This window comes from Canis lupus, chromosome 10 (genome assembly GCF_011100685.1).
Source record: "Canis lupus familiaris isolate Mischka breed German Shepherd chromosome 10, alternate assembly UU_Cfam_GSD_1.0, whole genome shotgun sequence".
Classification (NCBI taxonomy): Eukaryota; Metazoa; Chordata; class Mammalia; order Carnivora; family Canidae; genus Canis; species Canis lupus.
Window position 1 is genome coordinate 42,153,797 of NC_049231.1, and position 26,218 is coordinate 42,180,014.

General features: G+C 40.1%; 1 protein-coding gene across 50 annotated transcripts in view; it reads right to left on the reverse strand.

Annotated features, from left to right (window-relative positions):
• Positions 1–26,218, reverse strand: part of MAP4K4 (mitogen-activated protein kinase kinase kinase kinase 4) — a 191,307-nt gene that overhangs the window by 13,283 nt on the left and 151,806 nt on the right. For 2 of the 50 annotated variants that reach the window (XM_038550932.1, XM_038550936.1), the window contains exons 13-27: positions 25,712–25,873; positions 22,880–22,966; positions 22,072–22,284; positions 20,946–21,107; positions 18,182–18,415; positions 17,116–17,222; positions 14,971–15,119; positions 14,221–14,318; positions 13,641–13,649; positions 11,960–12,135; positions 11,334–11,454; positions 10,052–10,243; positions 7,877–7,994; positions 7,392–7,562; positions 3,379–3,522 (exon numbers count right to left, since the gene is read on the reverse strand). In XM_038550932.1, coding sequence (XP_038406860.1) covers positions 3,379–3,522; positions 7,392–7,562; positions 7,877–7,994; positions 10,052–10,243; positions 11,334–11,454; positions 11,960–12,135; positions 13,641–13,649; positions 14,221–14,318; positions 14,971–15,119; positions 17,116–17,222; positions 18,182–18,415; positions 20,946–21,107; positions 22,072–22,284; positions 22,880–22,966; positions 25,712–25,873 — 2,143 coding nt within the window. Of the gene's footprint in view, positions 1–3,378; positions 3,523–7,391; positions 7,563–7,876; positions 7,995–10,051; positions 10,244–11,333; positions 11,455–11,959; positions 12,136–13,640; positions 13,650–14,220; positions 14,319–14,970; positions 15,123–17,115; positions 17,223–18,181; positions 18,416–20,945; positions 21,108–22,071; positions 22,285–22,879; positions 22,967–25,711; positions 25,874–26,218 lie in introns of all 50 variants that reach the window. The other 48 variants (XM_038550931.1, XM_038550935.1, XM_038550934.1 and 45 more) reach the window with 39 other exon arrangements.

Below are 26,218 nucleotides of genomic sequence, written 5' to 3' on the forward strand. Positions count from 1 at the left end.
CATGATCCATGAAAGAAAAAATTGGGAAGTTAGACTTCATTAAAATTAGAAACATCTGTTCTGCAGAAGACACTGTTAAGAGAATGGGCTGACAAGCCACAAACTGGGGAAAAAAATATCTGCAAAACTAAAGTACTTGTATCCAAAATATAAAGAACTCTTCAAACTCAAGAGTAGGAAAAACAAACAACCCAATTATTAAATAGACAAAAGACCTTAACAGATAGCTCACTAAAGATGACATATATAGGTGACAAATAAGCAGGTGAAAAGATACTCAATACTCATCATGTCATCAGGGAATTAAAAATTAAAATAATGAAATACTACTACATGAATCCAAAACACCAACAATATCAAAGGCTGATGTGGATGTGGAGCAGAAGGGACTCTTCATTTGTGGCCTGTAGGAATTCAAAATGATACAACCACTTTGGAAGACAGGCTGGCTATTTCTTACAGCTAAATGTAGTCTTCTTACCTTACATTCCAGCAGTCATGGTCCTAGGTGTTTAACTAAGCACATGAGCTGAAACCTGAGGTCTATACAAAAAGCTGTCCACAATATTTGTAGCAGCTTTATTCCTAACTGCTAAAAATTTGGAAGCAACCAAGAAGTCTTTCAATAAGTGAATGGATAAACAAAATGGCACATCCACACAACAGATTAATCAGCAATAAAAAGAAATTAAAAAGACTATCAAGTCCAGAAAGACATGGAAGAAGTTTAAATACATATCGCTAACATCAAGAAGCCAGTCTGAAAAGGCTACATACTATATGATTCCAACTATAACATTCTGGAGAAGGTCATATATAGAGTTATAAAAAAAATCAGTTGTTGCAAGGGACTTTGGGGGAGAGATGGATGAATAGGTGGAGCACAGGGGATTTTTAGGGCAGTGAAATTAGTCTGTAATGGTGGATAATTATGTATTCGTCAGAACCCACAGAACTGCACAACACAGAGAGTGAACCTCAATGTAAAACACTGACTGTAGTTAATAATGTGTTAATAATGGTTCACCAATTATAACAAATGTACTACACTAATGCAGATGATCATGAAAATTGGAGGTGGGGAGTGGGGGTAATACAGGAATTGTCTCTAATTTTTCGATCAACTTTTCTGTAAATCTAAAGATGCTTTCAAAAAAGACACAGCCAGATACAAAACAGTGCCTATTGTTTTACCATTTATATGAATTCAGTTCAATGCAAGTAAAACCAATTTAAGGTATTAAAGAACAGTGTTTCCCTCTGGAGACCAGGGCAGGCAGTGACTGGGAGACAGCAGAACAGGGACTGCAGGGGAGCTTCTGGGCAACTTGGGATTGCTGCATTTCTTCACCAGGGTAGGTGAATGGATTCTAGGTAGATGGATTCTAACTGTGACAATTCACTGAACTGTGTATTTATAATCTTTTTTTGTATAGTTATAATCTATGCACTTTCTGTATTATACCATACTTCAATCTTTTTAAGTTTTGAAGACTTTATTGAATAATTTCCCACATTCAAAATGTTAAATGAAACAAAAACCATGTAGAGTTTTATGTATAGTGTTCCATTGCCATATCGTGATAAATATGTATAGAAACGAGAAGGAAGAGAGGCATCTGGTGGCTCAGTCGGTTAAGCGTCTGCCTTTGGGGTCACATGATACTGGGGTTTTGAGATGGAACCCCACATGGGGCTCCCTGCTTGGTGATAGCCTCCCCCCACCCCTGCCTTGTGTTTACTGTCTCATGCTCTCTGTCTCTCTCTCTCTCTCAAATAACTAAATAAAATCTTTTTTTTTTAATGAGGAAATATAAAAAAATGTCAACAAGAGTTGTCTCCGAGAGAGGAAGAATAAAACAAAATGCTACCTTAAGTTTTTTTCTTAGGGTAAGAAAGCTTTTTGAAGCTTCCCACAATTAACATTATTACTTCATGATTGTAAAAGCCATTAAAAACTAGAGGAAAAGAATACAGAAAAGTAGACTGAAAAATTATTATTGGTGTCAACTGATTAGTGATTCCCATTAATCATCTTGTTCACTGGATCATAAAATGAAGTTTAAATCACTTTTAGCAGCAAATTTATTTTTGCTCCAATTTTAAAACCCGCTCCCCATCAATACTCAAGTTGCAAACGACTGTTTTCTCATTTAAAGTATGAGCTAGATGGCAAAATTTCTGCATTTCAACAAAGATCTTTTATTTACAACCAAAAACCTTTCTGAAAACTAAAATAACTCCAAGAAATGTTACATATAAAAAAATATAAGCTTGGGCTAGCAGATGATTAAATCAAAATTGCTGCTGGTTATTTTAAGGCCTATTTAAACTGTTTCAATTTTACATACTCTTGACACCAGCAATAAAACAAATTATTAGGATATTATTATCTGCGCAACATGGATATGTATGCATAATGGTTAATTAAGCTACAAGATGTATGTGAAAAATGTATGAGAGAGAAAAAAGGGATAAACTGAAAGACTTACAACAAAAGTAAATAAATTTTAGAATATGTATGCAAAGAAACTCTATAGTCACATAAAATCAATGTCATGGAGAAATGTTTAATGGCACAGAAAGAGCAAGCTACATGATTTGGGCAAATAGAATGAATAGAATACACTCTCATTCCAAGACAGTGGTTACCATGGACAGCTGGACAGGGTGCTAACTGCACATACAAGAGTGTATTTATACTTAACCTGTTAAAACTAGCTAATCAGTACATGGGTGTCATTATTATGTAATTATTTTCTATTATTTTCTGTATTTTTGAAATATAACCATTTTTATGCAGATTCCTCCCTTTTAGTGTGTATGCTTAAGATTAGAGTTAAAACTTGAAAAGTCAAACTTGAAAAGTGTCTCTGATTTTACATTTCATTTCTCTTACTTTTCTGCAGTAGTTTATTTTCTACAACGAACACACATTACATAGTTAATATGAGAAAAATACTCCTTGCAGAAAGAAACATATTAGGTGTTAACTGATGTAAGAAAAAATATAATAAGGTAAACTTTTACCATCATGGAAGAGCACAGTTCCTTCTGTATGAAAGAGTCCTGTGGGTGGAAGTGGACACAAACCTCTGTGCTGGAGAAGCCACATTAAACCCAACCAGCAATGAGGTGGAGAATCGTCATGTGGATCAGTGTCTACTAGAGAATGCATGTCCCTGTGCCTGTCAAAACTGCTCTTTAGAGGAGCCACAGGTTCAGTGCATACTTGTGGGTCACATCTGAATACATTTTTTTATCACCTTATTGTAAAACCATGCTATGGCTGTACCTCATTTAGCCATTACTTCAAAAAAATGAGCTAATAGAATTTAGTACTGGGAAGTAATCTTGCTTTACTAAATGAACACTTACCAGATATTGTCACCAAGACATTCAAGCCTTCAAGGACATCCATTTGCTGAAATCGTCTTCGGTTGATCAGGGGATATACCTTCCCTTGGCCACTTCTGTCCAGCAGCATCAGGCCACTCTCTGTACCCACTAGCAAATTCACTCCTGTTTTAAGGATACAGAAAGACCTGAATTTTATGCTTTCTGTGGCAAACAGTGGTTGTATAGAAAAGATAACACTATCTATCTGGAAAGGAGTGGTTTTCGTAACTCACCCACAAAAAGAAATGCTTGGAATAGTCAGAGTTATAAAGTGACCAAATGACAACAAATCACCATAGAGGAGTGACAATGAAATATTTCTATCTGAAAAAAGGTATGAGAGAAAACCACTTTGGGGATCTTGGGGAAGTTGGAAACCTGGAATTTACGTATGTGGTTATGGTACTGCCATTCAAACTTAAATAGGAACTTCACTAACAGAGTGCCAGGTTCACAACGATGAGTTACAAATTGCTGAAGCATTGAGGTTGGCCATTTTATAGTGACTACCTCCCTAACAATGCAGAACTATATTAGGACATTTTTATTCATGTTTTCCCTCCATATCCCTAAGTGAGATTATTCTAATTAGCTTCACAGTTACTTGCAGCAGAAAAACAAGACATTAACTGATAGAGCTGCTGCCAGATACAGTCCATTCTAAAAGTTCCATTTCAGGTAGTATTTCAGCTATCTTCCCAATCTTCAGTATAAAATGCAGCTGAAAAAAATCCATATTAAGAATCTGGTAATGGGGAACCTGGGTGGCTCAGTGGTTGAGTGTCTGCCTTTGGCTCAGGATGTGATCCCAGAGTCCTGGGATCGAGTCCCACATGAGACTCCCCCACAGAGAGCCTGCTTCTCCCTCTGTCTATGTCTCTGCCTCTCTCCATGTGTCTCTCATGAATAAATAAATAAAATCTTAAAAAAAAAAAAAAAAAAGCATCCGGTGATAACTACCCAAAGTGTGAGCCTTTGAAATCTTTCCATTATTTGTGGTTTCCAAAAATAAATAGCATCCAATTATCAGTCAAGATTTTACAGCAATGAATAAAGGAATAAAAGACAAAAGCTGAAAAAGTCTTTTCATAAACACACAAAAAAGCATATATAGGCACTTACACTCTACCTTGTAATTCTCCATTATGTATTTCCAAGCACTGTGTAATTTTGTAAAGTACTATTAGTAGTCAAAGGAATATTAACAGTCACTGGAAAATAACCACCTTGAAATTATGGGCCTATGAAAAAATTAAGCTGCATGCCACAATAACCTTTTATAAACATGATTTTTAAACCTTTTGACTGTTAAATATAATTAAACTTTACATGCTAATTGCTCAAAGGTAAGCTGTACTAGGTACTGCAATTGTATTCATAGGAATCCAGTATTGGTTGATGGAAAAAATGGCTAAGAGCTCTATAACATGTGATTTAAAGTCTCCTTTAAATTCTATGATGATATTACAAGGCAAAGCTCTGTAGTAAACTGCAGACAGTTTACTATTAAGAATGGGAACAGGGGTACTGGCTCGATCAGTCAGTAGAGCATGTGACTCTTGATCTCAGGGTTGTAGGCTTGAGCACCATGCTGGGTGTAGACATTTTGTTTAAAAAAAAAAAAAAGGTGGAAATAATGATGTTCAAAATGTGTTAAAATAATCCTGGCTGCAAATGGAAAAACTGTCTTAATACAAAAATATAATAAATATATAGCAACTTGCAAAACAAAAGTTATATAGTTATGTAACGTGATTAAAAAAGAATGCTTGAGGGCAGCCCATGCGGCTCAGCAGTTAAGCAGCACCGTCAGACCAGGGCATGATCCTGGAGACCCAGGATCGAGTCCCATGTCAGGCTCCCTGCATGGAGCCTGCTTCTCCCTCTGCCTGTGTCTCTGCCTCTCTCTTTCTGTGTCTCTCATGAATAAATAAAATCTTAAAAAAAAAAGAATGCTTGAGGCTAGCCTGTTCCAAGGAGGCACAAAAACCCCACTTAACCTGATCAGCAGACCCTAAATGAGTTACCACACTTAATAGTGCCCTCTGAATTTTCTCCTCTTGTCAGTTTAGCTCTTTCATAGTACATGTTTTAACTTTTCTGGGTCTAAGTCTTTAAAAGGCTCATTTTAAAACTTAACTTAAAAGGCTTTTTTTTATCTTACATTTTAGCTTAGCTATCAGAGGCAGTTTAAGGAAGCTCACCACCAATGTGCCCCAAGCCAAGGAACAACTCGAATATACCAATTTACAGAAACATTTCAATTTTAAGTCATCTGTTTATCCCTCCTTTCCACACACTGATAAAATAGAAAGTTCCACTGCAATTTTAAAAACACAAGCTCAAGATACTCTCTTTTCTCTGAGATACTAAAGAGTTAATTAGGAAAAAAGAAGGATTTTAGTTACAAAATCAGTTAATGGCACAAAAATGGGTGTCCAGCACTTTGCAGGACAATAGAGGAATATAAAATCAGTGTAAGACTGCTACCAAGTGCAAACTTTCTGGATAAAAACTACTTTAGCAATTTTAAAATAATAACTTATTAACATATTTCCTATACTAAATATAATGTACAAATTTTGATGACATACAATCCCCCCACAAAGGGCCTTCAGAAAGAAAAATGATGGAATTCAACCCTGTGATGGGATCACAACTGGCATTCACAGAGCAACACTTAACAGGACCATGGGGGACAATGCTGTGACAGCTGCCTTACAAGATTCCAGTAATCTCCTCAATGTGTCTACTATTACCTTTACCTATGGGGTTAATACAAAAAAGGCCTTATGATCACTAAGGGACTTAAGATATTTGGTAGTGACAAGGACAGAAATCCAGGACTCAAAGAGTCAAAGAGAAAGTAGGTATGTCAGCAAAGGGGAGAAGACTCTCCTGAAATCCTTGAAAGAAGGCCGAATAGGAGCTTGGGAAAGGGGCAGGAGAGAAGTCAACAGACAGATAAGTCTAGAAGGTGAACAAGGAGAACTTCTAACAAGTAACAGACCCCCTCTTTAACAACAGGAATGACGAACATCGTGAAGTTCAGGAGGCAAGCAACGAGACCCTCAAGTCTTGGGTAAGGTTAGGGGGTGAGGGGTAGAGTGGGTGTGGACAGGAGGGTCGATTTGGTCACCCTGGAGGCCATCATGGACATTCCAACAAACCACACGCTGAGGCTGATGTGCAGTGCACTCAAACCAAAATGGATCACATGTCTTCTGTCCATTCACATTTGCATTGTCAAGGAAGGAGCTGACCAGAAACAGGGTCCCTGCTAAAAACAGCTGATTTCGGGGTTTAGACAGGAGAAGAACAAGAACAAAGTGTGGGACTGGAAGACAAGGGAAGGCCAAGAGCAGGGTCTGTCTGCGGTAGTGGGGAAGGTGATGGCGCAGGAGCAACAGAGAGGCCAGCCTCAGAATGAGAGGGCAAGTCTTGCATGTGGCGGCCTCCCCAGGCACAATGTCTCATGGCATCTCAAGCTGTGAGAAGAAGCTACATCAACACTGCGGAGATGGAACAGGGAAAGGCGGCACGGCACCACAGTGCCCTTCTGTACACTCTGGCCAGTGGCAAACTGCTTTTAAAAGCTTCATTTCCATGTTAGGCTCAAGTCATGAAGAGCAGGGAAAAAATGTCAAACTGAAGCATTTAAAAACAATCCAATAGGCTTCTTCATTTTCCCTGTAAGTAAGGACCAAATCAAATGTCCTCATCTTTTCACTTTTTTTCTTTACATGAAGAAATGGGAGAGGAGTTTCCATTCCAATACCTGGTGGCTGAAAAGAGTGCAAGCACGCACATATACCTGCATGATTCTGCAGGAGAAGGTAACAAGGGTACGCATTACAGAAGTCTTCCAACTTATCTGTCTCAACAACTCTTTACAAAATCCCCCAACTGTCCAAAATACTACCTTCTCTAAAAGACCAGTCTACCCTCAGGAAAATAAAAAAATGACATCACAGTGGCCGTAAGATACCTACCCCATAAGGCAGCACACAGAATCTCGGAGTTAAATCTCTTCTTATATTTACGAATCTCCGGGGTATCACTCTGTGGCCTAGTGTTGGTGGGATTCACATTGACCACTGAGCCCTTCCGGGTAGGATCTTGCCTTATGGCTTCTGGTCTCATTCCATCACAGGAAAATCCCACTAGAACAGAGTACAATTGAAATTATCTTCTGTACACACAAATGCTGCATCTGTCTCCCTCTCCTACCACATCTAAAGTAAATATTCATATGCTATAATGTCAAGGAAAAGAAATTTGTAAGAAATGTATATGGAAAAGGGAAACTGACTATGCAGCTCATTGCAAGTAAAGCAATGCAAACGAGATGGGTGTTTCTGTATCCGAGGTCTGTGCCTGCACACCACCACCACGTCATGCCTAAGCCATCAGAAAGAGCAACACAAAGTGACCGAGTCCTATTTGTCAGCTGCTTTCTTGTCGCTGGTTTACTTACCCACAGAAGTCACTGTTGTCCCACTAGATGGAGAAATCTGTAGTAATCTGGGGTCTATAAAAGGTGTAAAGGAGGAGGAAGATTTGTGTTTCTGGAGTGTGCTACTAGCGGACTGAGTCTGCAATGTAAATTTCAATTTTATTAATACAAATGACATTAAAAAGATGAACACAAAACATTTCAAGCCACTTCTCTACTGCACAGTTTCCCACTAGCAAGCCCTGTCCCTCCTGCATCATTCCCCCCAAAAGCTCTCTGGGGGAGGGGGGCTCTGCATGTGCACAACACACCCCACCAACAGGCCGTACAACCTGGAACCACCAAAAGAGCTACATCTCTTTTCAGAAATACTGTTCATCTAAGACAGGAATGCTGCGAACTACCAACAAAATCTATATTTCACGCTCCTAGGTTTTTTGTTTTTCTTTTTAAGTAAATAATTAAAACAAAAACTCCTAAAGGAGGTTTGAAATGTCTATCTTAATTCATCAATTTCTGAATTTACTCCTCTGTCTAAAAGAGGCCAATTAACCTATGTTGGAATATTGGCAAATCTTTACTTTGTATTATTTAACGTGAGCCTCTTGCCAGAAAGCTACAGAAGCTTTGGCTACCACCGTTTTAGGTGCATCATCAGTAAACCCATATTGAACAGGGGCTCATTAGTGAAAGGTGCAAACGACAAGATATGGTACATACTTTAGCTCTTTTAGGAGCACTAGTGTTTTGGTTAATAGTGTAACTTAAGACAAAAAAAAAAAAACACAAAGAAAGTGAAACAAATTGTTAAGTGGAAATGTAATGACAATTAAAAACAAAACAAACAGAAAAATAAACTTGCCAGTTTAGTGAGTTAAGGGTTATAGTAAATACTGTACATTAGAGCAAGATGGAGCCAAGTTTAAATATAAATATAAGGAGAAATGTTGAGTGTAGGTGGCATATATCACTGGAGAAAAAAAGAACACTTCCGATCAAGTGCTTTAGTCCTGAAATCTTTCGCCCTCCGTGGGCAGCTAAAAGTCACCGTGTGCTAGAGCCCAAGCCTGCCCAGGTTCCCAGGCTTTCTCCTCCCACTGGATATAGCCGCCTGCTGGCAAGCTTCCCACCCTGCCCTATGACCAATGGCCAGTCCATCCAATGGCCAGTCTTATGCAAGCCCACCTTACTTGCCCCTGGCTCCTCAGGGGGAAAGAATTATATTCTGATTCTTTCTAAAAAGGGAACCAACACAGGAGCAGGTAGATACAGGCTGGGAGTAAATGTTTACATTAACAAGACTGGCTGAAGCTACGTGCCACTTTCAACCTCGTTCAACTGTTAGACAAGTGCATTTCAACCAAACTTCCCAAGAAATCAAACTGCTTGTTTTAATTTAGTATAGGGTGCTCAAGGGGGACTCTCTCACTGCACTGGGGGCATAATCTTGTTCCAAAGAGCAAAGCATCACCCAACTAGTACCCAGACTGAGTGAGCACCACAGCCAAGCCTTCAAACGAGCACACAGGATTTCCCACTCAAAATTTTAAATTAAAAGCATGCTCAGATCTTTGCTCTTAACACCCTAATTTTCTAGATTTCCCTAAAAATCATTTGGCCTTTACTTAAACTCTGAGTGATTGCAAATAAGTCCTTTTTAACAGAGTGGGTGAAAACAAAGGATTAACCAATCAACAATCTTCCCCCATCAAAAACAAAAAGCAACCCAGGCCTATTTGAAGGAGATTCCTATAGAGGATAACAAGCGTGTCCAGATAAGGCCAAGTCAGCTTAACCAATTTTTTCTGTATTTTATTTTTCAGATAAAAAGAATCAAAAAAGCAGATTCCACAAAGGACTACAAGAATTTCATGCCAAATACATAATGGATCTGAGAACACAGCATTTTATTTAGACTTTTATAAAATAAACTGAATAAAGAAGCCATGCAACTACACTTATCTAGAGAAAAGTAAACAGTGAACTGGCAAGTTGGAGGGACATTGATCTAGGGTTACGGGATTTGTATGCAGATCTGAGACATGTTACTTGGGGTTGGGGAGAAGGGTAGGTGACAGAAGAAAGCAGGTGGGGAGGGAGGGGTGAGGGGCGTGGGAAAGGTCTCCTCTGCAAACTAACTACTAGGCAGTGCTGGTCAAACCCTAGGAAAGCAGCCAGCTGTGGTGCGAGACATACCTCATTAGTAGTGAGCTTGTCCTGGGGTGTCTGTGGGGACATGGTGGGTGTCGGCTGGCTGGAGGATGGGGAGGAGGAGGTGGAGGAAGTGGAGGAGGAATGGCTTTGCTGTAAGAGATCTGGCAAGAGGTGAATGCGACCGGCAAAGCCATTGCTCTCATGATGGCTGGCGCGCTTTTGGTCAACTGTACTCTGTAGAAAAAACAGGCACACTCGTCTCGCTCAAGCGCTGCTGAAATTCCCTATGACCCTACTGATAACTGACTTTAAGGTGCTGTGTGACTTTTCAAACTCTGTTAAGTTATCAAGGAAAGACCGGAGGAAACTGGCCGGAATTGTTCACACTTCCTCGCCAAATGCCTCGCCTGAGCCAACAGAATTCAAAGTACCTCATCTGGTGGCCATGGGACTTGAGCAGTGACTACCTAATCTGGTTTCTCTGCCGCACTAGCTATTGTTACCAAAACCACTCGCCTTTTTTTTTTTCTTTAAAAATCTTCCTGTCTAAAACTCTAGAGAGTACCCTGTCGCTTCTTTGAATCCTGGTCTTTTCCACGTTCTTCTCACTGTCCATCCGAATGCATTGCCATTGCATGAAACACACTCAGGAAAAGTCCAAAACACTAGAAAGGCGCCTGTTTTATGTCACGGGAAGTGCATCACTTCTCTGTTTTCTAAGCTAAGAAATGAACAGACAGTTGTAAAGCTGAGTAATCTGAGCCGAGCACATTGGGGTGGTACACATTTAATATTCAACGAGTGAGGAAACTAATGTTTTAGAACACGCAAGAGAGACCTCCCAACCCTTCTGTTCCACGAGGTCCTCCTGTGGCTGATGAGGCGCATCCACTCTTGAACTACTCCTGCCTAAGGGCTGCTCCTGCTGCAGCACTGCGGACACTCAGTGCTAGGAGCGCTTTGCAGAAGCTCTGTGGCTGCTCTGCTACAGACTGGGCCCTGCCTCCTCACTCTGCAAGCCTGCTGAAGGGACTCCCTGTGGCTTTTCTACTACTCAGACACAGACTGTGAGAATCAGCGTGGTGCTTGAATGAGGGCTGCCGCAAAACATGCAGAGGAGCAGCAATGTGGGGTGGAAGACTGCTAGCTACCTTCTTGGCATGCAGCACATACCTGCCTCCCTAGCCCCCAACACTACCCTCTGGGTCTTATTAACATGAAAACAGATGATGATGTAGAAACAGCATGAGTGAGTGAATGAGCAAGTGGGTTAATGACTACAGGAGAAGCTCTGCCTCTAACAACAAAGAGAAGACACAGGTACCTGGCGGACGATTAGAGTGCCCTCCTTGGATGGGGTCATGGCTGGTTCACTTTCTACGTCGTCATGAACAATCATGGTTTTCACGGATTCTGTTTCACCATTGCTCAAATTCAGGGACGACCTATTGAGACAAAAAATCAGAAGTAAAGGGCTATCATCCCGCCAGTCGCCAGTCGAGAATATCCTGTTTAGATCCTTCACATTCCCTAAGGCTTAAGACGAGATCAGGCTACAGATATAGTTTCCTCAAGGAAAACAAAAGCTTAGCTCTTCTCCTTCAACAAAGAACTTTCTGCCAGTATGATTTGTTTTTAAGCAAAAACATTTAGAATGAATTCTTATGGTTAATGTGGTTCAACCGAACTGAAACTTCCCTTTTGTCATATCCTCAAATTAAAAAGAAAACAATAAATTACCTACTAGGGTATTGGGGAACAGCACTAACACGCATGTGCACCCAAACAAGGAGAAGGGAGAGGAACAAAAGGCTGCCTGCTGCTGAATCCACGAGAAGTAAATGTTAAGTGTTCACAGAGTCAGGAAAAGCTTGGGAAAAACTGGTTCTAAATGAAAAGTAAGCTCAGCAGAGACACTCTCAGCCTCTCTAAAATACACCAATGACTGACGCTGCTCTGGTGTCCTCTGGTCCAGAGGTGGCTTCCTCAGCCCCTTCTTGTTCTACATCATCGTCTTCCTCATCTGTTGTCCCGGACTCCTCACTGGATGAGGAGTAGTCGGTCACTTTGTGTGGTGGTCGCACATCTTCCACTGCTCGAAGCTCTTTGGCCAGTGCAGTCAAATCCTAATGCACAGGACAGAAATGAGAGTAAGGCAAAGGGGCGTGTGCAGGGTGTAGTGGGAAGAAAACAACAAATTATGAGACATTCTTCATTTTAACGATTGATAAAATGGCCACAACATCCATTCTGTAAAACTATTTTGTATTTACTAGCATCACAGGAAAGTGAGCTCTTAAAGCTTTTGATAGGAAAGACCAAAAAATGTAAAAAGAGGGAAAAAAGAAAGCCAAAAATGTACACAGTTCAAATCTCCCAACAATAAAAAACATAATCTGCTTATAACAGGCCAACAGTGCTTTTTAAAAACTCTAACATAAAATTCTAGGGCAACAAATGTTGTGAAGGAAAATTCTTGGAGTTCTGCCTATGTAACATGGTCTTATTTCAAAGAGATTATCCAAAAAGCAAGATTATAGTTAAATAGAGCTGACTGAAAACTTTTCTTTAGTGAACCTATTTTTTTTTTTTTAAAGAATTTATTTATTTATTTATGATAGTCACACGGAAAGAGAGAGAGAGGCAGAGACACAGGCAGAGGAAGAAGCAGACTCCATGCACCGGGAGCCCGACGTGGGACTCGATCCCGGGTCTCCAGGATCATGCCATGGGCCAAAGGCAGGTGCTAAACCACTGCGCCACCCAGGGATCCCGTGAACCTATTTTTAACTCCACCTTTTAACAATTTCAAACCTACGAAAAGTGAAAAAGTGAGTATACTATTAATATCTTATTTCATGAAAAAAAAAAATCTTATTTCATGGAGTGTTAACAACTTGCCGCATTCCTAAGAATGTCCATGACACAGCAAGTGGAAAGTGGAAGCAGCCTGTGCTGCTGTGGGCAGGGGATGAGGCCCTCCCCTGGCACCACCTGACCCCACTTTCCTGCAACACTGCCAACAACTATGAACATCACAGAGAAAGGAAATCTACCTTAAAAGACATTATTCAAAAGGAGCTTAATTTCCCATTATTCTTCCATACTGAGACATTTTAATATTCAGTCAAGTATCCACATATAATTTTCAAGCGTGATTATTATTTACACTTGACAATTTCATACAGAAGTCCAAAGTTTCTACTTGGGAATTATATTTGGAAGTAATGACTTTCTTGTTGTTGTTAGAAAAAGCAGGCTACGTAGTCATTTTTCCTTTTTCTTTTTAGCAGTTCCAACTGAGTTTCCTTCACCACAGTTAAGAATATGTTACCCTTCTCTGAGTTTGAGCCTCTGAAATAACAGTGTATTGGACGTTGAGTCTTACTGTCTCATGATTACAACTGTGGCTTTTTAAGAAATTATTTTTAGAAGTTCTATTTAATAATAATAAATATATGCAGCAAATTCTGTGTTAAAAAGAGAAAGCAGAAGCTTAGCACTTTTGAATTCCAGAAAGAACAAAAAGGCAAGTTGAGGGAGGAAAGGAAATGTAGATGGACCGTAAGTTAAGTTTAAGAGGCAGCTGGAATGCTGCTCTGCTGCGGCATTTTTCAGAGATGGGGCTTACCACTTCGCCCTTCAGCGTAGGAGCAGTTGCATTGAGCCGGAGAAACCATCAGTGATGCAAAATGCACAGCACAAGGAAGCACGGGAGAAAGAAGGGGAGGAAGGGGAAGGACAGGAATCAATTCAAGCAAGAAATCAAAATTCCAAAAAGCTTATTACAATCCCACAATGGGCACAGTTACATGGTAAGTTAATGCAACGAGAACTAAAGGCCAAGTATAAGGAAGTCACAACTGTCATTACCAGTACCAAAAGGCAGAATTTAAGTAGAGTTGAAGAAGAAGGTGATATTAAAAAATTTACTCTAAAAGACAGTTTTGTAAATGCCCAGGTCATCAAAAATACATAAAGGTTATTGCTGAGCAAAGAAATAAAAATAAAAGGCTCTTCTTTCTTTTGTACTTAAAAAAAAAATTACTACAGCAATGAGGGGGGTATGTGTACAAATGTGTCTAAGGACATATTTCTTCTAATTCCTCCAATCTTTGAGAAGGGAGCCCACAGGAAGGGGCTCAACTATATGTTTTTAATAGGAAGACCTCACTCAAGCTTAGAATAAGTTGATTTTGTATAATTCTTACGGCAGGCTTGAGAGGTCTGAAAACTTCTTTCTTTTCTTCAGGTTTTTTCACTGCATTTTCTAGGCGCTGAGAAGGAGAGCCTTCAGATTTGGATGATGCTGTGAAATTCAAGACAGACAAGAAAGGAAGAAACAGATAAACACAGAGCACATATCTGACCCAGTCCACCTAGCCTTTGTCTCTCCCTCCCCTCCCACCCACCTCTGTTAGCCCCACTCACAGCAGGTCTCCACATGCAGACCTGACTCTGCCTAACCTGCATTTGCAATACCTTGTTACACTATGTCAATAATATAATAGAGGGATTTTTCATTAGCTTATTATTTCAAGGGATGAAATAACATTGAACATGACAGTCAATGGAGTCTATAGTTAAAGAAGTGGGTTCAAATCCCAGCTCATCACCTTAGACAAGTTACTTAACCTCACTAAATTGTAGCTGCTTTAATCTATAAAATGGAGACAGTACATCTCTCTCTCTCTCTCTCTCTCTCTCATAGGGTTCTTCTAAGGATTAAATGAGATAACGCATAAAGTACTCACTGTGCTAGGCATGTGTAAGCTCTCAAAAGTGAACTCTTTATTATTAAAATTATGATATCATCAATAACCTGCACCAAAACACTGTTCTGTGATATGCAGTTGTGAAAAACTCACAGGCCTTTTTACATGATTGAAAAGGATCTCCAATATACTGAACCTATAGCCTGATATCATTAATGGGGAAAGGGATGAGCAAAGGTACCCTACATCTCACTCTGAAGCGCTCTCCAGAGCCACTCTGGGACCCAGGGTGGGACCCAGGCTGGGATCCGGAGTTGCTGGATCCGGAGGAGCTGCCACTGCCAGGCCTGGGCACCAGCTTCTCCACTCTCTCCCACAGCAGCCGGGGCTCAATACTGCTGTTAGGAAAAAGAGAGAACAGCTCCTGCATTATCCCAAGATGTAGTTATCAAATTATAAACATGTGCATGATGTGTCCATCAATGTCTCTAAAATGTAGGTATGATGAGAAAAAAAGGCCTATGAACAGCATTTAACCTTAAATTCATCAAAAGTTACAATGACATGATTCATGGATTTTATTGCATATCTTTTTTTCTTAAATAAAGATTTTATTTACTTATTTGTGAGAGACACACAGAGAGGCAGAGACATAGGCAAAGGGAGAAGCAGGTTTCTCGTGGGGAGCCTGATGTGGGACTCAATCCCAGGACCTCAGGATCAAGCTACGAGCTGAATGCAGACGCTCAACCACTGAGCACCCCTGGAGTCCCTCAGATATCCCCCCACCTTTTAAGATTTTATTTATTTATTCATGAGAGAGACACAGAGAGAGGAAGAGACATAGGCAGAGGGAGCAGCAGGCTCCATGTAGGGAGCCTGATGTGGGACTCAATCCTGGAACTCCAAGATCACGCCCTGAGCCAAAGACAGATGCTTAACTCCTGAGCCACCCAGGCATCCCTCCTTTTTTTAAAAATTGTAGTTGACACACAATGTTACGTTAGTTTTGGGTATATGAAATATCTCGGGTAAGTTTTTTTTTTTTTTTTAAGATTTTATTTATTCATGAGAGACAGAGAGAAAGACGGGGGTGGGGACAGAGACACAGGCAGAGGGAGAAGCAAGCTCCACGCAGGGAGCCCGATGTGGGACTCGATCCCGGGCCTCCAGGATCACACCCTGGGCTGAAGGCAGTGCTAAACCACTGAGCCACCCAGGGATCCCCTCTCAGGTAAGTTTAAATAAAAAATGTTAAATGACAGGCCAGACACCAAATCTTTATCACTTCTGACAGGAAAAGTGTTACTATTCCTGTCACAGCTCCATACTCAGTTTCTTCTTATAAGAAATTCCACTTATACAATACACAAAATCATGCTGCTTCCAGGCTGCTGCTCTCACTTCTGTCAACGCCTTGAAGAGCCGACACTCACACAGCACACTGCTCTGTACGAGCTGTGATAGAAATGCGACAGAGGGCAAGGGCTAGGACATTCCCCGGCCATGGATGCACCCAGAGCACAAGTTTGCTAGGTCACAATTAATACATAGGCTCTGTCACTGAAGAATCGCATAGTGCGCCATGCTCATTTAAGGACCAGAAAGGCTCTCCGTGGCTTTCGTCTGTCATCCATCTCAGTGCTCCACGTTCTTTCAGGGCTCCCCATGCAGAAGGCTAACTTCAGAGGTTCAGTGACAATCAAGTACAAAATGGCCAATATAGTGCTCTTTTCTTCCCCTACGATGGCACAGGCCAATGGAAGTCACTTGATAGGATGAAAATGTTCTAGAGCTGACTGGTGTAACATGGTAGCCACAGCTACATGTGGATATTAAGAAATGTGACTATTGTAGCTAAGGAAATTTAATTTAATTTTATTGAATTTTAATTAAGTAAAACTCAAATTTAAGTAGCTTCATGTAGCTAACAGCTACTGTAGTGTACACAGAACAGCACTACAACCTAAAAATATTATTTGCTTAATTCGCTAGCTTACTACAGACTGTAAGTCAACCACTGACTTCCTTTAGTAGCCTGTTTGTGAGTTCTATACCAATCCTAAGCACTTGGGACATCCTTTAGATGATAAGCCCCCTCAGATTCCAATTCTCATCTCTGCTGCCTTCCTTGCTGTTCCTTCCACTTGCTCTTACAGAACCAAGGAGTTTTCCTTTTAAAAGTGCTGAAATACACAAATGGATTCAGACTTTTCACTAGAAACCAGTGTGTTGTTATTCACAATAATGGATTTTTCTGGCAGTTTTTCTTTTATAAAGTGATCATCTCTTTACCTCAGATGTTCCATGTTTACGAACATTTTCATGAAAATAAAGATGACACAATATGCTATGCAGTAAACCTGTTCTTAAGCTTCCCTCTTCTCTTACCTAGTGGAGTTTCTTTGACCTGCTTGACTATTTTGCTGTCCACTGCCTTGCAGTGGGGAATCCCGACGGGACAGAACAGGGGAACGAGACGTTGTCCTCACAGGAACCTTTGGGTAGAAAAATATAGCAATTAAAGTATTGAAAATAGGAGGAGAAGAAAAAAGATTTCCCTACCCAAATACATTTTTACAGCACTCCTACTTATGTGAGGATTAATCCCTACCACCACCCACCACCCCACCCCAGCCCTGATCCTTCTCTGCCCTCCACAGATACAATACATAGAGAAAATTTAGTCAAAGGCATCAAAGGAGCCAGGACAAACAGCTTTTCTATGTTTCTATAACATTCAAATGATGTTTGGACTAAAGCTTTGTGGCAGGGGACATACAAAGCATTTTGCTGAGATAATGTGAGGATCAGGAAAATCAGCTCAAAGAAACCAAACAATGGTCTACAAATGGATCAGCAGGAAACAAAGACTGGTAGGAAGCAAGAAAATATTCAGAGGAAGCAAATTCCAAGTGGAGGAAAAATAAACGAAATGAATATGTGCCTTTTGTTTGATTTCACCAATAATTACTAAAACCAAACCAAAACAAAAAATTGAAAAACCAAAAATCCCTCAATTTAAAAAGAAAAAAATCATTTTAAAAGAATTTTTATGTTAAATCTTTCTTAAAAGGCCTTTTCTGAAATTTTTGATATTCATTAATATTGCAAAATAATTTGATAAATGCTTTTGTCTAAGTACTTAAGACAACAGCTAGAATATATTTTGATTCTTTTTTGTTCTAGAAGGATAGTCTTTATCGACTTATTCATATGTTATTCTGTTACTTTGTATTTAAGTATAGAGTTAGCAACAACCATTATAAGCTAACTGGCCACTGGCTGAATATAAGTGTGTTAACTACGGAACTTTCCCCACTGTAAAAAGTTCCTTTGAAGTTTCATTGCCCCTTCATTCTGGTGAAGTCACCATACCCTTAGTCAAAATAAATAATTAAAAGAAAAAATAACAAAAAGGAAAAAAGCAGCACACATCTGTCTTTCTGCTTCTTACCCTTGGAGGCACCTCGTCACTGTCTGATCTAGACCAAGCCTTTTGGGTGGGGTCAGGTACCTCCGACTTAGAGTCAGAACTCTGACTTAGCACCTCACTGCGGGAAGGTGGACATGGGTCCTGAGAGCGAAGATGGTGGTGTGCAAATTTGGGAGGAGAAGGGTCACTGAAGGAATGGGATCGCGAGACAGGGGAAACATTGTTCTTGAGAGATGCCAGGTGGGACCACTGTACCTTACAAGAAAACAAAACACAAAACATTCAATGCGTTCTGCATAAAACGCTTCTCTGGTCAATACCAAATCCAAACCAAGAAGTGAGGGAAGGCAAACTGGGGCAATACAGTCCTAGGGAAGCCAAGCAAAGGAACAGTTACACTTCTAAGTGATGAAGCAGTCTGGGGAATACGATATATAGAAAAAAGCAAATGTACATTTATAAAGAAAACTCTTTTAATATCCAGACTAACATTACAGATAGCAGTAAACATGAAGATTAATGAACAAAACTAAATCAAAACAACCCTCGTAGACCTCTGGTCCTGAAAGGGAGGACAACGTGCTTCATGCACATCCATGTCAAAGTGGAGGCAACAGGCAGAGAGAGAGAGAGAGGGAGGAAAGAAAAAAAAAAAAATCACAAGACAGACACTGCCATACATGCAGACCTAGCGATCCATCCCCTCATGGCACCTGGCAGTGTCAGGTTTCAGACCCAATGACCACAGAACACATTTCATGAGCAAAGAGAAACCCCTTATGTGTTGGCAGACTGTAGTAATATAACTTAAAAATACCCAACTTTTCAAATACACCAACAACTTTGCTGCTTTCCTCTCCCAAGTCCTAAAACCTTCAAACCTTAGAGATCTCCATACATGTTCACAGTGGTTATGAAAAAAAGGAATTTGGTTTTATTTAGGAATATTCAATACTACTGTTCCCTTCAATAACTGCTACTGGAGTATATATGCCTTCTACTTGACAACATAAGAAACAGGACAAATAATCTGTCACCTGAGTTAATCTGGTTGCTTTTAATTTGGTAGAACAATCTCTGATATAATCTGTATTTTCTTTATCGTATTTTATCATTTTAAAATAAGTGTTCAAGATTGTAATTTACATAATTCTAGCTACGCTATCCGTTATTCAATGCATTTAATGAAAACTAAATATACCACATCACAACCAGTTTAACCTGTCTGAATGCAAGATTCAGAGTAAGTCCCAAGTCATGATTTCTAGGACTTCTGGAAGAGTGACAAATTCCACTTATTGGTACAATCCCAGAGTGCTAAAATGTTTAAAACTTTCAGGGGGAAAAACACGAAACTGAAAGTATTATCTGTAACTATAATAAAAAATGCATTTTAAGACAGACTCCTATGTGAATAGTGTCTTCAAAGAATGTTTTAAGTATAGATTTCAGCCCAAAGCGACTTTAGGTAGAAGGAGGAAAAGGGAGACTATCTCTAGGCACTGCATTAGTTAATTATGAATATAAAAGTAGCCTACATAATTCAAGAACTCCTATTTTTTAAACTGTTAGTAGCCAAACAGATAAAAATTTTCTATTTGTGGTTAAGTTTAACTTTCGGAACAAAAATTTTAGTCCTGGACTCTTTATACAAGTGATGTCAAACCAACTCTACCAGTCTCTTTTCCCTTCTCTCTGTCCTGCTTTCCTCACTCTCTGGGCTTGTGGGTCAGTCAGCTCTTCTGTGACTCAAGGGACTGCTGACCCCATGTAAATATCTCCCTGCCTATAAAACCTCCCACCCCCACAAACATGCCCTTTGCTTAGGTCTGGTTCTTCCTTTTTCTTTCTTTTTCTTAAGAACTCCCTCCTCACTTGGATTTGTTTTTAAAAATACCACAGCTATTTCTATTGCAAGAATATGAACTTTCATCCCCTAACACATGCAGCTTAAGAACTTGTTCCCAATATTCCAGATGACACGGTTTCAAGGAGCAAAATGTCTAAAGTCACTTATTTTCAGTAAGAGAATGGGGACCTGTGTTTCAAGGATCTTTCAGATCTCTGACATGGGTAATCCCTGTTGTTACCTTTCTTCTCTGGACAGTTCAGAGGGTTCTCTCTTAACCACACGGCCCTCAGTCCATGGGCTTCTCCTTCACCTAGACTATGCAGAATGGTATGGCCAGCCCAATGAGAGGTCATGACTTTTCCCCCTGACCCACTACAGGGAAATGCATACTTAACGTTCTAGATCATACCTTCTTTTGGATCTTGAAATTTTTGAGAATCTAATAAAAGGCCCCTTTCCCAGAAAAATATGCACAGCTGGACAAACCAAGAAATTCTATATGCAATTTCAGGACAGACACTGGCTTTCTAAAGCCCACTCGTGGAACTGGCCAGGAGCCAAGGATCAAAGGTTAGGAAAGGTTCTGGTTCTCCCTCTATATACTTTTGATACTAACTTTCCAAAACCTAAACTGAACGTTTTTTGTATTAAGCACTTGTTTATGAACATTTGAGTTAGGGAAGACAGACTAAAAGAAAAAATCACTCAATCTAGATATTCTTTAACAAGTACAATAAAAATCTTTTTAAAAATCCTTCTTTTCTCTTTTCTGAAGGTATACTGCCTGTATGTTCATCTAAAATCACTTCTGCTAGTGTCTTTTCCTCTAAGTATGGTAACAAACCAAACTGAAAACATTACAAGCAGGCCCGTGGCTCAGTGAGCTACTACTGTATGAGTCTCCTCAGCCCACAGCCACCTGGCTGTTGCTACCTGTGGCTCAGCTGGTCTCTGCAGGGCAGGATGCACAGACTCGGAGTTGCCATTGGAAAAAGACTCTGATCTGGAAGGCACTGGTGGTTCCAATACTCTGCCTGTCTGCTTAGACTGGGCTTCAGGGGAGCTGTGGTTAGTTTTCCTAAATCTATCTTCCACCTGCATCAGAGAATTAGAAGACATAACTCAGTGTTAGTAGGGAAAAGCAGAGATGCTAAAGAAAGCCTGAAGGTGGAAGGGCCCTAGGGATAAATTTTGTCTTTTCTCCAACTACAAGGAAAGAGAAGGGGGGGGGCTTTAAAAAAGAGGGAGCAAATAAAATAAGGTTAAAATGTGATTTGAGATAAAGAATACTTATGAAGATAAAAATTAAGCCTTTAAAATCTCCTGCTGGCAAGAATTTTTAGATTATTCATGATGATAAACTAGGGAAAAAAATTAATGTCACAACCAACTTAACCAACAGATTAAAAGATTATCATCAAGAATTCAAAACACATTTCATTCTACCAAGAACACTAGCATTCCAGAATAAGCAGAACACTTGTTCCTAGAATCTACTCTCTGGGAGGGTGAGACATGGTAGAAAGATGCCACCTATAGGCCAGGTTTAAATACATTCTAGAAGCTGCCCAGGTCCCCATATTCCTAATATCCTTAAACAGTTACTGCTTCCCCACATCCTTACAATAAGGCTCCGGGTAGTTCCGTAACAAATCATCTTTAAAAAGTTAGTAAACTGGGCTACAGGCACACTTTATTTTCATTGCAATTTTGGAGAAATAGCTAACCAAGCCACTATTCCCTTCATTTACATTAGAAGAAATGATTCTGCCATATAATCTTCTTTCTGTTTAGGTTAGTGTTCATCTGCAATTTGTTAACAGAGGCACTCTAATCATCCGTCTATGGGTTTAAAAACCACTAACCAGGTAAGAGACCTTGGGCAAGTGTCCTTTCACTTCCCCCATCCACAATTTCTCAGCTAGGAAACCAAGAGAGTGGCTCATAACTGGTGCCCATTGTAGCCTTAATATTATACAGTTCCTAAGAGTCATTCTATTACTTTCCAGGGAATAATCAACACTGGATCAATACTTAAGCAACAGAAGAAAGAAAATACCTCTCGAGCTCTGTCAGCAGGCTCATAGTGGGGCTTAGGCTCCGGAGCGTGATAGCTTGGCTTGCTCCTTTCCTGCTGCGGTGGCGGCGGCTGCTGCGGGTGCGGCCTCCTGTGGTCATGCTGTAGAGACAGGAGATATGCTTGTTCTTGTTGCAACTGCCTCTGGAGCCTCTCTGCCTGCCGGTGCTCCTCCATCTCCCGCCATCGGCACTCCTTGGAGAGGGAGAGGAGAACACTAAATCTATGGGACACTGCAGAGCTCGCCTCTTCTCTGGATTCATTCTCAACTTTTTAAAAAGAAAATGAATGCCCTTTTCCCCCTTGTTGGTAACAGAGCAAAATGACTGGGATTTTAAATAGCATATTACCTGTGGAAAAATCTGACAGCTTGTTGCTAACCATAATATCACTGGACAGAGAGAGAATTCAATTAAAAGCTGATTTCGGTGGTTTCAAAAGTAAGAAATACTTGACAAAAATCCTATGGCATGTGCTTTCAGCCCTTAACATTCTAGTTTGTTCACCGAATGCCAAGTTCTGTTCAAAACCTTGCTATCTACCAGAGAGAAGTTTAACTCTTTTTTAACAGGAAAATAAATAAATAAATAAATAAATGCATGCATGCATGCATGCCACCTTGAAATGTACCCAAAGTAGCATGACCACAGAGGACGTTTCCATTTGAGCCTGTCAGCCCACAGCACTAACCAAAATGGTCTGGTGATCACCACAGCTATGCCCAAAGCTCAGGGGAGGGATGGATCAGTGAGCCCTAATGCTACGGAACAAGACAGATACAAGGCGTTACCAGTAACATGGCCTGCTCCTGGAGCAGCTGCTGCTGAAGGATTTCCAAGTGCCGCTGCTCCTCTTCTAGCTGTCGCCTGATATACTCCTGTCACACAGAAATTACCCAGCAATCAATTTATCCAAAAGGAAAGTATCAGAACCACCTGAATGGAGCACCAAGAACCATTTGCCCCAATGGTCTTCAGTGGCAATACACTTAGTGAAGAATATATTATAAAGTGCATGCTGAAGGATTTTTCCGAAGATGTTCAAATTGGCCAAGACCTAAAGAGTCTAACAAATGATGATATACACTCCACTGATATACACAAAGGTATCTAAAAATTTTTGTTCAAACACAGCTCTTAAATACAAATGCAAGATTTCAAAGAACCATGATAATTCCTCTTAAGGATGGCAGACTCCAAAGAAACCAAGAGTTTAATTAGGTAAGAAACCAGAGGGGTTCACATTGCCCCAGAGGGCTCTTATTAGTCATTATTTATAACTGGCATAGATTGCCAATTTTTAAAACCCCAGCCCAAAACCTGTTTAATATTAAAACAGAACAAACATGATTTGTGTTTTCTCTGATGAAACAGAAGGTACCCAGAATGACTACATTCTGAAAGCCATGCTCTGTAGACACCAGACTCAGGTGATTTCTCACAAATATACAGGCCCAGGCTCTTCATGGTGAGACTGTGAGAGAGTGTGTGTATTTCTAGGGCAGGTGAAGGGGTGGGGGTGGGGAGGAGCCTATTTTTAAGGGGAGGAGAACAAGTCTCTGCAACAATGAAAACAGGCAAACACACTCAAAATATGTAAAGAGGAGAAATCCAGCCTTAAAGTTGCATGCATATTTAAGAGACTAGGAAATCAAGAGACCTGGACCCCTAGAAAGCCTTCCCATTTTCTCAGTCTCTTCATTTGACTCAAATGAGTATCAAGAATATTTTCTCAGAATTCTCAACATTTTTTTGTGAGGCTCAAATAGGCGACAGACATGAAACAACTTTGAAATACAAATGAAAGAAGTTTCCTTCCTTTTTAAAAGGGAAAAAAAGCCAACTACTCCATAAGAGGAGTAGACTAAAGGGCTATGAGGAGAAATTTTTTTCTGAAATTCAGATGATCGCTTTACCATGTCTAATGCTGACCACCCACTTGTACCATGGCACACACTTTAAAATAAAAATAGCCATATACCTGGGCTGGACAGAAGTTTTAGTTAACCAATAATTCTGGCAGAGAGAATGTTGGGTAACACAAATCATGACATACATATTTCCTTAGAAACCCTTATCTTACAAAATAAGTTTCCCCCCAAAAAGCCAATCTGATTCCAACCTGGACTCCAAGCCCCTCCCTCCATTGCACGTGCTATGCCAAGCACTGCCCTTGCGTGCTATGTGGCCTTCCCCTGCAATGGCTAAGAAAGGAAATCTGAATTCCAACTCATCTCATTGAACTAGACAGAACTGAATTGTAACTTAAAAGATCAAAGTGGCACAGTTGTTTGGTTTTTGCCTTCCAAAACACAAGAACAACCAGGAAATTCACATCTATCCAAATCATAAAGGTCCTAACAAATAGTGAGCACACAGAATTATACATGTACACAAACATGCACACACAATGCAGAAATGACACATTTCTCACATCACTGTTAACATGGGGATTATTTTACAAAGAATAAGGAAAGCAGAATGAAACTACTCTGATGCTATTATTTTTTTCAGGAAGAGGTAAAGAATACTTGCTGTACTCAAAAGCTAATGACTGCCATTAGAACATTAAAGATTAAGTATTACTCTCATACCCTCTTCTCACCATCTAATTACAAGATTTATCCCTAGGGTATTTAATTTTCAAAAGCTCACTTTTACTCCTCTTTGCAGTCCCCAAGTAAAAATTAGAACGTGGAAAAAAACCCAAAAGAACAACTACCACAAAAACCCAAAATACATCACAGCCAATAATGTCAATAAGGTAACAAATGAAAAGTATCACTTAAATTCCTAAGAACTGGAAAACATGGAGAGAAGCTTAAGCATATGATTAGTACCGAGGAAAACAGCGGAATAATCAACTTTGGAAATTAATACCGTTGTTGATAAGCATTTTAAGGATGAATTTCAAGTATTATTTAAATTGGCCCCATTCATATCTTTTTTCTTTTACTAAAACCTAATAACAAAGAATGATCAATTCAAAGACGGGAGAGGTGAAGAGGCTCTGAGGGGCTCACATTGACAGCACAGACACAAAAGTACAGTCAGGTTTTATTTGCACAGGTGGTTCAGGGAACAGAGACTTCTAAATAGACAACTATAGCTGGCATCAATATACTTATTACCAAAACATGATGATCTTTTTTGGCTAAACAAAACCACAATGTTATTAGTTTTTTTGATCCACATCCGTATATACTGCATTATAAGCAACCATGTTTATCACAATATTCAGCCACTGGCTACTTCAAACATTTCTTGTGGTTGGTTTCTAATGTCATTACAAAAAAGGCTAATCATCATCCAGATATCTGGGGTTCAAAGCATGTAAGCCAAAGCCCAGAAGACATATTCAGAAATTTTCTGGGTATCACACTGGAGACGACTCAAAGGGTTTCAATGTTTGTAAATGTAAAGATTTAACCGCCCTTTTTTAAAGATGAGACTCAATGTATTGCTATGCTTCAAGTTGTGCTCCATCATTTTGAAACCTCTCAAGTCCTGAATGTGTTGTAGGTGCTCATACACATGCGTGTACTTTTTGCCCCAAATCCCTCAACTCTACTAAGCAGCAAACCTCACAAATTCATGGGTAGAACATTCTCTTGTGAACTAACCTGTTCTCTTTCAACTCTCCTCTTTTCTTCCTCTGCCCGCCTCCTCTCTTCTTCCTCTTTACGTCTTCTCTCCAGTTCCTCCAGACGCCTCTTCTCTTCTTGTTCTCTCCTTCGCTGTTCACGTTCTTGTTGCCTTCTAGCTTCCCGCTCTCTCCTTTGTTGCTAGGGGAGCAAAGATATGTAGTCAGTAGGAATCTTCCCCTTACAGCTTTCATGACAGTTTGCTGACCAGTTACAGGCAGGTGCTAATGAGGGGAGCTCACAGACCCTGGCTCTACTGCCCAGCTATTTCCACACTGCCCCTATGTACTAGCATCCTCATAAATACTGGTCAAAGGTGGTGTGTGTCTGCGAATCTTCACACAGTGTGGTTCCATTTTGGTGATAGACTATTCCCCATCCTTCACTGTATTATAGCAACCAAGGGACAGGAGATTCTTTATCCTTGCATATCACCAACAGAATTACTCAGGGCCCTTAAGTCAGAAGGAAAAGACGACAAAGGAA